Genomic DNA, 17,493 nt, shown 5'->3' with positions numbered 1-17,493 from the left:
ATAACATTCAAACAACATTTACAGTGATCGTGGTCAATACATTGCTCTCACTACATAGCTTATGCTCTAGAACGAAAACCGTTCACTCGAACTGGCTAGGTACTAAGGAAAAGCAAGGTGCTACTCTCTCTATAATAATTTTTAAAAGTAAGATTTTGTTTAATTTAATAAAAACAACAACAGCGACGAAAATAAAACTTGGAAACATATGACTCACAGAAATGACTTGTTTAATTAAACAGATACGGAATACAATTAAAAATGTCCATCTTCGGACGAATACGTGTAAACACTTAACAATAATATTTCTTTGTAAAACATACTTTTTGTTGTGCTTTCCGAGCCGTCTGTGGTTATAAAAACTTGTTTAATTGATTCTGGATCGACTTTGAAACCTCCGAATTTCTCTTGCCTTGCAGCATCCAACAGGACAGTCAAAACATTGCTGACGACTACACTTCGATTGAACCTCATCATGAAGTCGAGAACAACACTGCCACACCTTGGTAAGGGGGAAGGATGTAAAATGCCGAATCGAACACCGTGCCGAAAAGAGTAAGACGCGTAAGTTATGACTGATTATACAGTCTGTATTAAACAAAAAGAAATCGTGGGAAGAGTTCATTTGGGTTTGCTAGTAGTTTCTTCATCCGCTTTTACATTCTTCACCTATTCAAACATTTGTCACCTTTGGAGAATATAACTACATTTCCTATTGCTAATATTTGTTTATCTCTCCCTTGAAAGCTTATTATGATTACAATACAAAGCCATTTGTTACAATAAATAACATTTTCATTAAAGGACCTTGAAAGCTTATTATGATTACAATACAAAGCCATTTGTTACAATAAATAACATTTTCATTAAAGGACCTTGTTGCTGTCTTTGCTCTGTGAAAAACCTTAATTTAAATAACGTTACTTGAGAAATAGTTAAACAGGTTATGAATTAGGAGAACCGCAGTACTTAAGTTACGCAAACGTTACACTTGGGGATATGGGCGTCTTGTGGTCTGTTTTGACTTATTATAAATGAGTAGCCTAAAGATTAGAAAGAATCTAGCGCCAAACAAAGTATGTTACCGAAAGGACAGAGTTTACAGCGAGAGCAATTCGACGAAGGCGCACCTTGCGTGATAAAAATTGAGTAACCACACGGCTTCAATTGCATAATCAGTCATCATTTATGCATTGTGCTCTTTACGGCACGGTTCTCTATTCGGCATTCTATTTGTACTTTGGTGACTTTCAAGTGTTAAAATACATTGAGATTTCACCAAAAGAGTATTTTTGATCTAATAAACCAAGGTAAATAAAATTAATTCATGTCATTTTGTGTCAATCTGTTGCTGTACATTAAATAAAATGTACTTCAAATGTAGATTATTTTGCATTAACTGAGATTTTTTAGAGCAGAAACACCAATTTTAACACTAAAATACGCCAAACTGAGATAAAGCTCCTCTCCACCCCAGAACACAAATTTGCGTCAGCGTTTGTTTTTTCAGTGTTGAGACAAACTGCACCTTACCTGGTGTTCACGGTGTTGGCGGATGAGCAGCCAAACTTAAAGGCAATTTGACAAGCCTAAAAGCACATTTAAAGAAAAAATGTAAATTTGAATACTTGTTACGTAATTGAAGATCGTTCAAAATGTCATTTTGTTTTAACAGAAATATTGAGATTTCGGTCAACAATAGATTGATTAAGATTCCCTTTTAATGATAAATATCATGGCAGTATTCTATACACTCCGGTACACGGATCAAGTAGATTATCTTACCATTTCTGGAAATTTCGCAGCAACTTCTGAACGTCTGCTACAGTTCCCCTGTATTGTCGCTGTCAGGTAAACTTCTGTGCTTTCTGAAGCTGAAGAAAAGCCGTGTCCTTTTACATTTACGAAAAACATGAAGAGCCTTGGTTCACAAAAACTGCCGAGAAGTGGTTCCATCTAACAATACTTCAGCTTGAACATTGTTATGACTGTTTGTGAGTCTACAGTCCTTCGCTAAGTTCCAGGCCCTCAGTGACCTAATTCACTCTTTGTCTTTTACTCAAACTCATTTTGTAACACTAAAGAACATGCTATTATGATTACATAGTTTTACATGTAATAAAAAAAAGAAAATGCCTATAAAAGAACATTTACCTGCGGGAGTTGTTTGGGATGAGGTGGCAACTGTACTTGAAACTGTTTGAACTGGGAAAAAACAAAATACGACTTAAAATGATCGACAAGAAATTTTAAATTTTATGTCATCATCATACCAACCTCAAATCACATGATAATAACAATACGTTAGCTAAAGTAATTTTTTTGACGGAGGTTCAGGGCCAAGTTTGAAATAAAAGGTCAAGTGACAATGTGTCAAGTGTTAATATGTTAATATTATATATATATAAATAATAAATTTTATTTAATTTTAAGATGCAAATATCGAAAATATCGGAAAAAATACATTTCCAAGTAAAATGGGAAAGGTTTGGCAGCGCCAGGTTCGCCACAAAATGAACGCACAGCTTATCTGTTCGCCTGATGGAGGAATATGTAGATGTAAAGACGTGTAGATGTGTAGTTGTGTATGTTGTGGCTCAATTTTATCCTTGGTTCAAATTTTACTTTCTTTTGTTTTTGGGTATTGTAATGTATGATACTGAGTTGATACAAAGGAAAATAAATAATTAATACAAATATCTAAGTACACATATAACAACAAGACTATCGACAGAACTACATAAAAAAGAAACGAACTTACACTTTGTGGCGTAACCAGGTCTGGAAATAAAACTCTCAAACAAAAGTAACACGGCTCTAGCAAAAACTAACGAAACGACTGACTTATCTGAAATCAACTACTAATGAGAAGTATGTAACGAAAACAAAGATTGTACTGGCGAGAAATAAAGCGCTACCGGCACTACGTAATTCTTCCATAACCTCATGCAAAAGCGCGGGCTTAATTGAATCGAAACAGAACATCACAATAGTAGTTCAATTGAAAGAAAAACAATATAAAATATTTCCGCAGTTACTTGAAAATAGACAGAAATTCAAATTCTAGTTGCTACATCCCAGCCCCTTAGGTTTACTTTAAATATTGGACGATTAGAATTCAAATAATGAATAACCTAAGAGTCCCTTAAGTTAGTCCACTCGTGTTCAAAGTTCACGCACATCTGGTGCACAAATTCAAATGAACCAGCTTCCAGCGACGATGGCAGTACAAATCATTCTTAATGAAGACTCCTGGCGGCAAATTTAAATGCGATCGAAGTAACAAATGGTTATTAGTCAAAGATTGTGAATCAATGGGACTGAATGCTATTGTTGAGAGTCAATGGTCGACCATTGAGAATTCCCTCAACTTCTGCCATCAACGTTGGCCGTGCGTCTCCAGAACCAATTGTTGCTTTTTAAAAAAAGGGCTCGTAAGATCTTTCTCACTGAACGAATCATGCGTTCCCAGACTCCTCCCATGTGTGATGCTTCAGGGAAATTAAACTTCCTCTCGATGTTCTTCTGATGTAGGAAAACTTCTATCTTCTACTGATTCCAGTTGTTTAGGGGCCTCAGGGATTTCTCTCTCTCTCCGCTACTTAACATCATACCATTGTTACCTCTTACCATCTTTGGCGTTCCTCTTCTGCTGATGAATCTGCATAGAGCGCGAATAAACGATTCTGTTTCGAGAGACTCGGTCACTTCAATGTGGATTGCTTGGATAGTCAAGCAAGAGAAAAGACACCATACCGCAGTGGGCCAAAGGAATCTCTGCCAACGGTAGAAAACAGGGGTTTATCTGGAATAAGCCTGTTACCAGGTAAATCTAACATCAATGTCAAACAGTTACTGAATACTCTTCAAAGAGCAGCCCGTCCCCTTAAGATCCAGTACTTTTCTCTAAAACTGGTCTGGACATATTCTTGACCTAGATGACCCACAGACTGATGAACATCTATAATGAGCAGCTTAGTAACATGGTGCTTTGAAGGTAACAGCAATTGATGTTTCGATTGGTAATCCGATGAAGAATTTTGAAGCCGACCACCAACTCTCAATATTCCTGCTCCATCAAGAAATGGTCTAAATTTGTACACTGAACCAAGTGAGCTAATAATCTTCAATTTACGCTTCTCGTATTCTCCTAGGCTCAAGTCTGGGAGGGCTTTAACCACTGGCGAGAAAGCTAGTTTTTGCACGTATGTGACGATTTGAGCCTCTGCACGTCGTAATTCGTCTATGGACAGCCTTCCACAAGGTAATGGATCAACAGGGTCCTCTTCTAAGCAACTTTTGCTCTTAAGGAATTTTTCTTAAATCTCAGTCGCCAAGAAACTCTCTTCTTAAACTCAAACCGTGACGAATATTGCAGAATCATTAGGTCTAGTGGTCTTTTATCCTCCATGAGAGTAACATGGTCTGTTCGAGCTTAACTTCTGACTGCTGGGTGTAAAAACCTTAGGGCCTCTGAACCAAACTTCCCTCTTTAATAACTCCTTTACCGTTTGTTTTCGGCCGGCATCGTCAGCTGGGTTGTTGCTTGTTGGCACGACGTTCTACTGGGAAGGTTCTGAGCTATCATGTATCACTTCCAGGTAATTGGTCACAAACATGTAGAATCGTTTGCCTCTTTGCTCTTGATTTATTGGAGGACAGCTGTGGAGTCTGACCAAATCACTGTCTTGTCAAATTTTGTCTGAAATTCCTCTTGTAACGTCTGATTCATTCTGACAGCTAAAAGAGCGGCTGACAATTCCAATCTGGGTATAGTCATGTTTCACGTGAGCTACGCGAGATTTCCCAGCGAAGAAACTGCAGTGGGTAAGGCTATTTTCATTGACGAGTTTTGTATATGACACAGTTCCATAAGCAGTCTGAGAGGCATCTGCAAAGTGGTGAAGCTCTGCATTTTGTACTCGGTCAAAGTCGATCGCTTTCAAACATATTGGTAAGGCAACACTTCAAAGCATAAGTAAATTTGATAGCCATCGTCTCCAAAACTGAGATTTCTCTCCCACTATATCTTCATCCGAGGTGAGTCGTTGTTTGCAGAGACTTTTTAGCTAGTGAGGTGACTGGTGATACTATGTCAAGTGGATAATAAATGTAGCTAGTCACTGATAGAATCCCTCTTCGTGTGAAGGACATACCCCTTGGTACCGTCTTGAAGGTAAACATGTCGCTATCCATGTTACACTGAACACCAAGGGTTATTTCAATAGGAAGTACACCAGAATTTAAATCCAAATCCAAAATTGACGAAGCTCTGTCTGAGGTTGGAATGGTTTTGAGGACCTCCCTCCTGTTACACAACCATTAAGTCGATCGAAATCCGCCTCTTGACAATAGAACACACAAATCTTCTCTCAATTTACTGGCAACTTCATTTGATTGCACTGATTTCAAACAGTCATCCACATAAAAGTTCTTCAATACTGTGTCGATCACTTCATTGTCAAAGTCTCCTGCATTGTCTTGAGCCGTCTTTCCTTTGAACCAAAATTGACCCAACTTGGTGAAGACGTGCTACCAAAAGATGTACTAAACAGGGTCCTTAGATAAGCCATTGTCAGGCCACCAAAGGAACCTTACGGTATCAACATCGTTTGGATCAACCATTAATGGATGGAACATGGCTTTGGTGTCTAAGGAGAGAGATACTGATTCCTGACGAAATCTTAAGAGGACACCAAACAGGCTGTTAGTCAAGTCTGGACCACTTAGTGGTTGGTCATTGAGCGATGTCCCTTTGTATCGAGCTGTGCAGTCAAACACCACTTGCAGTTTCCCTGGCTTATTAGGATTGAAAGCAGCATATAATTGACTGGTGATATCTTAACTCGAGGTTGTTCATTGTGGTTTTTTTTAATTATGACTCATTTTCGCAAACCAATATTTTAATTCATTTCGATGACATATCAGTTCAACTGATCCTGACATCATATACTACATATGAAGAAAACATTCCCTATCCTCGAAAATCTGTTAAAAACATCAGGAACATCAACAAAAGTCTTCATCGGCTTGAGAATACTGCTAACTAGCATATGTGCTGATCGCCAGGCACAAAACGTCAACCTCATTACCAGGGTCTCTATTCCTCTCTGTTCGGGGTTGTAATGATTCACTGTGTGGGAAGTTTTATTGACGCAATGTAAACTGGTATTAAACATTTTCCCGTTTTAGCTTATAAATCAAAAGTACTTAAAAATGCTCAAATATGTTTCTACTTACCCTTTATGTTAAGTCTCACAGTGGCTTTTGCTCCATCTCCAACGTCATTATGTGGGACACATTTGTATTCGCCAGAGTGCTGAGATCGATTGACGTTATTGAGAGTATACTCACTATTGCTGTTCTCGCCTAGGAGGCTGCCTTTGAAATAGAACTTGTAAATTGATACTTGTGGCACAGCAGCCATAACTATGCACTTGAATGTAACAGTGTCTCCTTCGGTGACGGTATTTTGTGCAGCATTGGTAGTGAGCCTCGCACCTTCAGGTTTGTCTAAAAATATAAATCAAATCAAAATCTCAATCACAGTTTATTTCACCGCTCATACATTTCGCCTGGTTATTAATCATAACCTTCTTTTCTGAAGGTCTAGAGGGTGCACGATAATGCAACAAGAAAGGGTTAATCTTTTATCAATCCATGGAGTGCCTTGGGCAGAAAATATAACGCTTTTGAGATGGAAAATTGTGGAAAAGTCATTTACGCATGATTGGAATGCTGACTATAAGCAAAATAATTTAACTTAAACATTGCACACTGAAAAACAATGGCATTACTGCCGCAAGAAAAATAACACCAACTATGTTGTTACTAGGAAAGCTATTTTAAATCGTCTGTAAATAAAAATGAGCAATTTGGGAGGACCAGCTTTATGTCTTAACGGACATAAAATCGTTGTCGCTCATGAAAAATTTGTGATGAAAATCCTTAATAAGACGAGTGCAACAGTGCCCTAAACGCTGCACGTGAGAGGATCTCATCTCACAAAAAAGCGGCAACTCAATTTGAATCTAAGACATTCGCTATTTTCCTCAATTGGTACCAGGATGATATATTTATCTAAGAGATTCCTGAGGAACAGAGCCTCCCTTGATCAATTTAAGAGAAACCTTAAGTGGAGGGCCTCATAGGCTAGATGCTTCTGGGTAGAGGAGCATCCTCAAAATCATTAAGGAGTTTTGACTCGACTCCACTACTAAATATGCAAACAAACAATTCAATTTTTCGTTCAAAATCCAAGCTTCCTCAAGTTTGCTGTTGCAAAGAGCTTAAGCAGCAGCAGAGCGAAAAACCAAAACGAAAAACCAGAGAGATTTGGTCAGGTTGTGTTCACACTATCGTGGCTCGTTTACCTCCTGGGAGTCTGAAACAGGCTAAATAAAATTACAGTTGTGATGATAAGTATTTTAAATTTGCCTGGACAATAGCATGTAAACTGCTTGTTTGAATGAAAAACCTAGGGGAAACTAAATGAAGGTAGGAATTGCATATCTCTCAGAGGGGGCGGCATAATGCTTGCAGGTTACGCAACCTCCAAAACCAGAAAGTCATAGAAATCAATTACTCAAGTGCGGAGTTTGTCATTCCTTTCCCTGCCTTTAAATGAGAAAAAAAGCGAAGGTTGTAATCACCAGCCTTGTGCGCTGGTGAAAAGGAGTGAATTTTGGATCGTCACAATGATTCGGAAACGGTTTTAAGCCATTTTCTGAGTTAAACACAGTCCAACTAAAGCTGCAATGACTTGGCGAAAAATGTCACATCCTTCTAAGTAAAATAACATGAGCAATGATTCCACGCAAATTCAATTGTCGCAACCAATAGTTGGGACCACTGTATACAAAGCCGAAAAGGACGTGATGTGGAATTCTGTTTCCTTTCACCTTCGATAACAGGATTCGCACTGTAGATAAGGTAAATTCAGAAATAGAAAACTAAGGTTAAAATGTACCTACACTGAACTACAATTGATGTGTCAATAGAAGTGACTTCCACTCAGTTATTGGCTCGACATGTATATTGTCCTGCATCTGTTCTGTTTATGTTATCGAACTTTAAAAACGTAGCTTTCTTCCCTGAACTTTCCACTGCTCCATTTCTAATCCATGACACATCCGGCAGTGGTTTCCCAGAAGCTTCACAGGCCATAGTGACAGGGGATCCTTCAATGTAATATTTTCCTCTTAAAGAGATGTTTATAAGTAGTGCCTCTGAAAGGTTAAAGAGATTATATCACTCCTCACATAGCATATCAAATCTTACTTGAACTGAGTCTTAAAATTTACCCAATTTCAATAAAATAAACAAAAGCATCCAGCAATTGGTCCCCAACAACTAACCAGTATAAGGAGGCTCAAACTTCATTCAGTACAAGTTAACCTGTTGGCACTAGCTACTGGAGAACTTTTCACAAGCTAAATTATAAAGCAGTGCCCCAGCCTTGGGAGGGAATTAAGGGCTAATTCAGGAAGTTACTCTTTGGGCTAAGGACCCTGATTTCTAGGCTACTTCCATTCCAGCGGATAACATTTTTGCTGCTGCACAAACAAATAGGAACAGAGCCAATCAAGCCACACCCCACTGAGAACTTGGTCTGACAAAGGATCTACAGGAGACATCCTAAACCCAGAGAACTGAAATTTCGATGAAAGAGAAACTATGGATTGTTCACATAAAAAAAAGAATATACCAGTGGCATGCTAAATGCTGCTTGCTCGTTACATAAAGTTAAAAGAAGGTCCAGTTTTAATAAAGAAAACGATGTTTGGCCCTTAATTTTTTGTGAAATATGAGACATGGATTGGCTTTGGGCTACAGAAACCAAATGTAAATGATGATTCTTTTGCCCCTTTTAAGCCAAATAACCTGATATCTTTCTATGGGTATACAATTCAAAAAGAAAAGTAGTGTGATAGGTATTGTGTTACAGTTAAATAAGCCAACAGAACATAGCAAATGCATAATTAAAATAAAGCAATGAAAGAAGATTATGTAATGGCTGGTGAGCTCAAGCAGGTTTTATTCATGAGTCATAAAGGATCAAAAACAAGCAAATGAACATAGTAAACAGTGAATTTGGATTCTTCACAAGTGAATAAAATCTTTCAAGCCAACAATGAGATAAACTGTACATGAGTATTGAGATGTCACAAACTTTTTCAACTATGAATCACAGTCAAATGACAAGTCTCAATTTGTCTCTTAGTATAAGAAATTACTTGAGGAAGTCACCATTCTGCTGGCTAAATTTACATCTGCAAACCTCTTAGATCATATTATCCTCAGAAAGTAGCAAATGGCACAGTGCCGACTTTCATTGCCTTTGGCAAATCCCTTTAACTGAAGGCATGAAAAGAAATTGTAACGGCTGCCACGCCTTTGCCACCGGACATTGACTTGCTATAAGTTTGTTTCGTGTTAAACGTGTTAAACCGCAATAATGACGTTACTGTTTGTCCATTAGGGAAGTGATCTTTAAGTTCCACCCAAAACAGCATTTTAGTTAGTTTTCTCGCTTTGGGCTAATGATAAGACGTGTTTATCGGGAGAGCACCTTTTGCCCACCTTATCTTCGTTTTGGTCAAACTCTTACAAGCGGGACTCTTATGTAAGTTTCTATGTTCCTTTCCTTGAGCTTGTCTAAATATCTAGTCTTTTGATAGTTTCGCCTAGTTTTTACACTTGTTTCTTTATCACTCGTTTTCGCAACCTTGTAACACGTGGCTTTGTAACGTTGTTCACGCTTCGTTAGAAAGCTACATGTTTTTCCCATTTGGTTTTCCCTTTGAAGATAGTCTTTTTGTGAGTTTGTTTTTTACGTTTTAGCTATTCCGGATCTTGTCTTTATATCAGAATGATTGGAATGTTGACTCGTATATTAGAAGTTAGCTTCTTCCTTATAATTTCATTTTTCAGTTTACGATACATGTAAGTACTTGGATACTTCGACTACGTTAATTAAAACGATTCAAGGCTTGTCCGTAAATTATATCCTCGCTTCAGTGTGTCTTCATTTGCAAAACTCATAGTTGTCGTTGAAAATTTGCTTCTTCGCTTGTGTCGGCCGCTACAGAATACAATCTTTTCACACCTATTTAATTTCACATGCTGCCTGTGATTGATCATGCAATATTTTCCTTTTAACAGCTTTGCTAGGAGAAAATCTCAGTACTCGTATTAATAATGGTTATCTATACATAACGGAGCAACCCAGTAATTGGTGCCAAAGGAATAATGCAGTAACTCTCTCATAACTCTTTGATTTCTTAATCATGAGAAACAGCAAAGTAAATGACAAAATTTCTTTTCTCCTTTTAGGAGTGTGGTGTTGCATGCCAATTTAAAGTGGCACTATTGTTCCCAAAAGTTCGGCTAGCAAATTTATGCTATTGTTTACTTTCTTTAGATCTCAGAAATATGAGAGACATGAGTTGAATGCATTTATGTTTGGTTATTAATTTTTACCTGCCACAATAAGCTGCACTGTTCTTTTAAGCGAGAATAGGCTTTCCCTGAGTTCACATCGAAATTCGGTATTGTCTCCAGGGTTGATATTCTTGATAACCAGGGTAGCTCTTCCTTCGATTTTAACTCTTCCCTTGTAGGATGGAGGAATACTAGGATGTTCTTGGACACCACGGCTGTCATTAACCATCATTTCGACAAATCGACTGTTTACCAAAACACTATAGATAATGCCCAGAATCTTATTATGTGGATCAGAGTAGTCCCACACCAAGTTGGCATCACTACCATTGTTAAAATAGCTCGGATTAGAAGGTTCCTGGGTGAAACGCACATCCACATCCCCTAAAATAGACAACCATAAACATAACATTCTCAGCCCTATAGTTATATGTGTAAAGATAATATTCAGCAAGAAGGGCTTAAATAGAGTCCACCGCAGAGGCATTCTTAGTGTAAGCAGTAACGACAGTTAGTGTAACTTTGTACTACATTTGTATTCACAGATATCACTAAGCGTGAAATACACTTTTATTTGCTAAAAATAAGGTTCAATAACTATAATGTGTAACTATTTGTGCCTTTTGAAAATCATTTTTGACAAGTTCCGCCTCCTTTAATTTCCAAAATGTGTACAGTGATGAATTTCCAAAATTTAAAAGTACACTTAAAGAAATTTTTTGAAGAAGAACTTGTTGAGATGGAAAATGGAAAGTGGAAACGTCCACACATATTATATGTTGAACCATCGAATGAGGGATTTATTATTCCACTCATTTTGTATGGTCTTATCTGAGCATCTTACCCATCACATAAGATATGCATGAAAGAAGTAAATAATAGAAAAGAAACCATTCAATTTTTTTGATGACCAGAACAGAATTCTTTTGGGCTTTAGAGTTCACTGCCGAAAAATTCAAGTCTAAAAATTGGAAAAGAAATTAAAGTCCACACATATATCACTGCTGTCAATATTCTTGCCCTTTTCTGCAGTGTACAACCAAGGCATATTTGGTGTGATCCATCACTTAATGGTGAAATGACATAATAGTTTATATAAAAATTAACAAATATATTTTCTGAAGGTGAAGTGAATATTATTCAATGATCTTCACTTTGCTCTCTGCAAATAATTGTTTTAAAATAATCGCTCAGGTGCCTTTGAATTCTGTTATAAATTCTTTAAATAAAGAAAACATTGCATACATTTTGTTACAATTGTGTTGATTACCTGTATCAAGATGAGCATGCAAGTAGTTTTAAGAGGTTTATTTTTTTAATACCAAAAACTTCATTCCTTTGTTTTGAAGAGTGTTCTGTTAATCTTTTAGCATCTTTCGTGCTCTTTTCAATTTAATTTTCTCCCATTGCATTTAACACTCCCTCGCAAACACTTGACAGAATGCAAGGCAGCCATTTTGAAATTTAGCACTCTTACTATAATCACCCTGCACACTGTGATTATAGCAAGATATGATGCAATGCCTGACCTTTCAGGGCATACGCAACTCTATAATCACCTGAGTGAGAAATTATGCTAATAGCATATAGTTATCATTGAAGCCATCACATAACACAGGGAAAGACAACAATGACAGCACAAACAACAATGTAATGATCAGTCATGTCACATTTGCATGATTTTCTGAAAACTTTGGCATATTAACCTGGCATAAAAGTTCCAATGTTATAGAAATAGAAATAAGAAAGACGTCAAACACAATTTTCTATTGTCTATAGCCTTGGTCATAGAAAGGATGACAACAATGGTCAAAACTTGTACTGTGCCTCCTTTAGCTATGAATATCTTTGACCTCATTTCTACCAACATTAAGGTTTTATATAACAAGCTGAATTCTACCAGCATTTTGATTGCTTCTTTCATATAATTATGATCTATTAAAGGACAATTAAATGCCTTTTTTTGTTTCTTCATTAAATAAAACAAATAGATTCCTTGTTACTGTTGCTCTGTACAGTTATAATTCACAGAGGATGTCAAAATGTACTAAGAACATCAGTGACACACCCTGCTGAATCTTATGTGCTGAAATTCTGAAGTCATACTGTATGTCATCTATTACTGAACAGAGCACAGCAACTTGGAAGCTATTTTTTAAGTAAACAATGGAAAATTATGGTGGATTTGTTTAAGTACTTTTGTATAAATCGATTTCCAAGCTCACTGGTGGTTAGCCACCAGCTATTCCCCTCGGCTCAGAGCATCCACAACAACCAAATGGCTTCCCGCTCTTCAGTGTGGTTAAAGCTACGAAAATATAATTTTAATAAAAGAAGCAGCCATCACAAAAAAAAACAAAAACAGCTACTAAATGTGCTTTGATAGCATTGAATGGTGAATTAAATAACCTTTCAAACTTAAATTTCTTACAGAAAAAATCAGATTTTCCTGACACTGTACTGCAAAGCTTTAATATACAAGTGAAAGATAAAAATTCAACTTTTCTTGTACCTTAGTTTGTATCACTAAGCATTCTGATGTGTTCTTATTGTGCCACTTTTTTATTCTTACCATATTCTAATATAACATGTTATCTATTATTGAACAGGTACACAGCAACATGGAATCTATTTTTTAAGAAGACAATGGAAAATTATGGTGGATTTTTAACTGCTTTGGTATAAATTAATTGCCTAGCTCACTGGTGGTTTGCCACTAGCTATTCACCTCGGTTCGAAGCATTGCGCAACAACAAAATGGCTTCCCGCTCTGTTGTGGTAAGCTAAGAAAATATAATTTCAATAAAAGAAGCAGCTGTCACAAAAAATACAAAAACAGCAACCAAGTGTGCTTTGATCGCATTGAATGGCAAATTAACTAACCTTTCAAATCTTAATTTCCCCCAGAAACTGTGCTGTAAAGCTGTACACAGGTGAAAGACAAAATTCAACTTTTTTTGTACCTTTATGCTTTTTGTACCTTTGTGTCATTAAGCATTCTGATGTTCTACTTATCTGCAGGACAGCAGGACAGGTACTAAATGTACTTATTATGTGAAGCACTTCTGCCAAAAAAAAGACTGGATTTGGTAAATCCTTGATTAACCTGGGAAGCCAAATTTACTCTTGCTTTTTTCCACTGTGATAATCACATATTAGAAGCCTGAAAGAAGCCAGTTGGTTCATACACCTTGGGACCACAAATCATTAAGTGGTAGCATCTTTGTAACATCTTAAACTTAATATTAATTTTAGTTTATTCACTCGGAAGAATCTGTTTCCATTTACAACAACAGTAAGTTTGGAGCAAGTGCATTACCAAGTTTAATATTATACTTTAATTGGTATGACTGAGTTCCAAAAATGGTTAAATATGGTTGGGACATGTAAGAAATATAGATGCTTCATAGTTAGTGAGTGCGTGCAATTTCAATTCTTAAGTTGTGAAGAATAAAACAACGAGTGAGGAACAAGCAAGTTTTTGGCTAGACTATAAGTAGATAAAAATCATACAAGCAAACTAAACATGATGAAATTTGAGGAAGTGTGGGCTGTGTGTGATTCATATGCAGAAAATAGAGGGACATTTACATTCCTGCAAGAACAAAGGAATGTCAAAAACAAGGAATAAATTAGTTGATTGAAAAGCCTTTGTTATATAGCATGGGAATTATAGTGCTAATATGAAACAGAAATTTTTGGTCATTCACGTAAGCACAAATCAAATTGCAATCATGGATTGCAATGTTTTCTTGTCAGAGTCAGAATCTAGAAATTTAAGTCTTTTATACCATTTTGGAGGAGATTCCACTTAAGTTCCCCAGATTAAAAATGTCAGGGATTGATCAAAGCATAGGTTTAGACAAAGATTGTGATAAGTTTGCACAAGACCAAATCAGAATGAGTTTCTCCAATTTTCATGAAGTGCAGCTGACCTCTTGTTTTCAACCTTGAATTCATGATTCTACAGTTGTCAGCAACCAGCAAACCTTGCTGATATTCACTTTCATTAACTTTAGCAAGCCCCCACAAAACAAAGGCAAAAAACCCACACTATTTTTTCCAGTGGTCAAAAATTTCATCTTCAACTTGTGATTGGTCAGATGGTCATTTCTAAATTGTGAGAAAAACCATCCTACCTATAGGAATTTGTGCAGTTTATTACAAATCCTTTTTTGTTTTGTTATAATTTAACTTGGAGTAAATCTTGGTATGTATATGATAAACAAAGATATCTTCACACACATTTCAAAAAGTTTGGTCCTGGTTAAAACTTCTACTGTTTTTAAATATACAACAAAAATAAATCGTTCACAGCTACCGGTGTGGGATACCACAATAATATGTGCATTCAGCTAAAAACTGGTCTAGTAAACAAATCACACATGAAGGTATGAGTAAATACTGCTCAATTATCCATCCAAGTGTATTATGTAGTATCTTTACATGATTGCTGCCTGGAGGAAGAGTCACACTCAACTTAGCTAGCAGCAATTATCCTTGCTGAGGTCATTATGTGCACCAATAATGAGTGGAAAAATTGGTGACAGCTCTTCTCAATAATCAGTGATGGGTGGGAAGAAAGAGAGTTTATGTACAGATGGCAACTCTCTTCTGGGTTTGCATAGCCATTATGTTTGTAATGGAAAGCCAACTAACAAAGCAGTAACTTTTCTCATGGCTAAAAAGATGACTCACACTAATCAAAAAAATATTGTACTTCTAAGTTTCAATGTTTATGTTAAATCCTGAACGTATGGTATTGTTACACTTGAAGCATAAAACCTTTCGCTCTTGATTCCTATCGCATCATGGTTATTCAGACCTCATTTATCACACGATTGAAATCCCAACTACAAATCTAAATTTTGAAATACAGAAGCTGTTGAAAGCCTCCTTGGAGTTCGGAAATCATTTGACGAAAATCACGTTCGGTCGGCGTTTTCGATGTCTAAGCTTAAAATGGCACATGGTAAAAAAATATTGTCAAATCCTTGTACGGAAGAATAACTTCACACTCACCTGACCCGTGAAACTTTACTAGCAGAAGAAAGAGTAAGCAAATTTCATAATCACGCAAAGACACCATCCTATCAGACCTTGGCTGATGCTTCAATGAGGGAAGGTTGTGCCTAAATCTTACGGAAGTCTCTTGAAGGGATGGACTAGAAGGCCCTCTTCGTTTTGAGACTGGGACCGAGTGTCACGATCATAGTCGGCAAATTACCTGAACAACATGACGGATGGTGCGATTTATGGTAGAAAACTCCATTTATGCTAGACACTTAGGAAATTTGCATGAATTGTGGAAACTTTTCTTCGGGAGAAACGTTCCATTCAGATTAAACAATGCGGGAAACTTGTGAATGTGTCGAATGAAAACAAAGGCACCGATCGATCACGCGCGCAGAGATAAAAGTCACGCAAATGAAGAATAACTTGTAACAGATAGATTTCAACTCCTCTTTCTTGTTTATCAACCGTGGATTCTTTTCCTAGGGCTACTAAATATAATCAAGGTCGGGTTCCACTGATTTATCCCCTGTGGGAATGCACAAGAATACCCATATTCCTGAGGCCGGAAACGGAAGTCAAGTTGATTACAAGTGAGATAATAACGCAATCCAGACGCGCAAACTCAGTCAGTACATAGCAAGAAATGCGGGAAATTCAATTTAAATACATCTTCATTAATTAAGAGTAATTTTCCTCAATCTTGATATCAACTTCTTCGTGTATCTTTGAACCATGTCACCTAAAAATATCTCTAAGACTTTTAGTTTTGTGCCCGATGTAAAAAGGGACTTTTAGATACGGTATGGTGACTCTGTACTACGGCTACCTTGGCCGCGATAGACTAGGGTGAGTACGGCGTATTTCCCTCCAAATACGAATCGTTAAGTTACAGCGACACTACGGCGAAAAGCTCAGAGCTCAGTGCGTTGTTGTGCAGTCATTTTATTGGCAAAAATGTCATCCTTCAAGGAAGCAAGAGAGTTACTCCGCTTTTGTCAGGAGATAAATTACATAATTACTGATGACGAATTTTTGTTGCTTTACGTTAGCTACGGAATCACAAAACCTAGAACTTCCGTACGACTCGTTCTCTTAATTTGACTTCAAAAAATTTTAGCGACGACGCATGTTTGGCACAGTTTAGATTTTAAAAAATGCACATACCGTAATATAAGATGCAGCCATGGGAAGGTTTGTGATGGAGAAGAAGCTTTATGTTTGCTGTTAAAACGCACGTGTTGTCCATGTCGGTACAGCGACATGGTACATTTGTTCGCCAAGCCTGTTCCTGTTATCAGCATGATAACAAATGAAGTGTTCACTTACATTTATGCAACTCGCCGTCATCGCATTCAACAATTGAACTATCAGCTGCTAAGACCCAGGAATCTAAAATACTACGCCGTTATAGTTCACTGAAAAGGAGCACCACTGGATAACTGCTTAGGGTTTGTCGACAGAACTGTTCGGCCTATATTTAGACCAGAATGTCACCAAAGAATAGTCTACAACGATTGCTAATATGTTTGGACCTGTTAGTGGGTACTTTAAAATGTTTGCATTCCAATCTTTATGTTTGCTTACATGTGTTTGAATGGTTTTTGTATTTGACCATCAACAAATGATTTATTCTTAGAGAGTGGCAACAGCAAATGCAACTTTGTTTATGACCTATTTACTAATTCTGATTTATCAACTAACATTATAGGGACCGCGTTGAGGGAGGGGCTGAGGGGGCTTCAGGGCCCCCCTTCACTTTTTTACAAAAACAAAAATAAATTAAACAAAAATTATTTAAGAAAAATAACGGAACCAAAATAGCCCCCCACTCAAAAAACTTGCTGTGCGGTCCCTGCATTGTATTTTTCAGAGGGAAGAAAACATGATGCCTGGATGTTGGCAGACTCCAACCTGTTTGCAGATCTCAACCGATATGCCCTTTCGCCAGCTGGACGGCCTCTATGTATATACGGTGATCCGGCTTATCCTTTGCGAGTGAACCTCCAAAGCCCATTCAGAAATGCAGTTTTGACT

At 37.2% G+C, this 17,493-nt stretch overlaps 2 protein-coding genes across 2 annotated transcripts; both read right to left on the bottom strand.

Moving 5' to 3' along the window:
* Window positions 1–1,776: 1,776 nt before the first annotated feature.
* Window positions 1,777–6,507, bottom strand: LOC149043768 (uncharacterized). Its single transcript, XM_089210656.1, has 3 exons — window positions 6,241–6,507; window positions 2,155–2,205; window positions 1,777–1,874 (listed from the first exon to the last, which is right to left on the bottom strand). The coding sequence occupies exons 1-3, from the start codon at window positions 6,425–6,427 to the stop codon at window positions 1,777–1,779; spliced, it is 336 nt and encodes a 111-aa protein (XP_089066782.1). The 5' UTR covers window positions 6,428–6,507.
* A 1,467-nt stretch (window positions 6,508–7,974) lies between these two features.
* Window positions 7,975–15,612, bottom strand: LOC149043767 (neural cell adhesion molecule 2-like). The gene is made up of 3 exons (XM_089210632.1): window positions 15,466–15,612; window positions 10,483–10,827; window positions 7,975–8,228 (listed from the first exon to the last, which is right to left on the bottom strand). Exons 1-3 carry the CDS (start codon window positions 15,530–15,532, stop codon window positions 8,014–8,016), a joined length of 627 nt encoding a protein of 208 aa, XP_089066758.1. The 5' UTR covers window positions 15,533–15,612; the 3' UTR covers window positions 7,975–8,013.
* Window positions 15,613–17,493: the final 1,881 nt, after the last annotated feature.

Source organism: Pocillopora damicornis, chromosome 6, assembly GCF_964200805.1.
Source record: "Pocillopora damicornis chromosome 6, jaPocDami1.2, whole genome shotgun sequence".
In the NCBI taxonomy this organism is placed as follows: domain Eukaryota; kingdom Metazoa; phylum Cnidaria; class Anthozoa; order Scleractinia; family Pocilloporidae; genus Pocillopora; species Pocillopora damicornis.
This window is presented reverse-complemented; position numbering and strand designations above follow the sequence as displayed.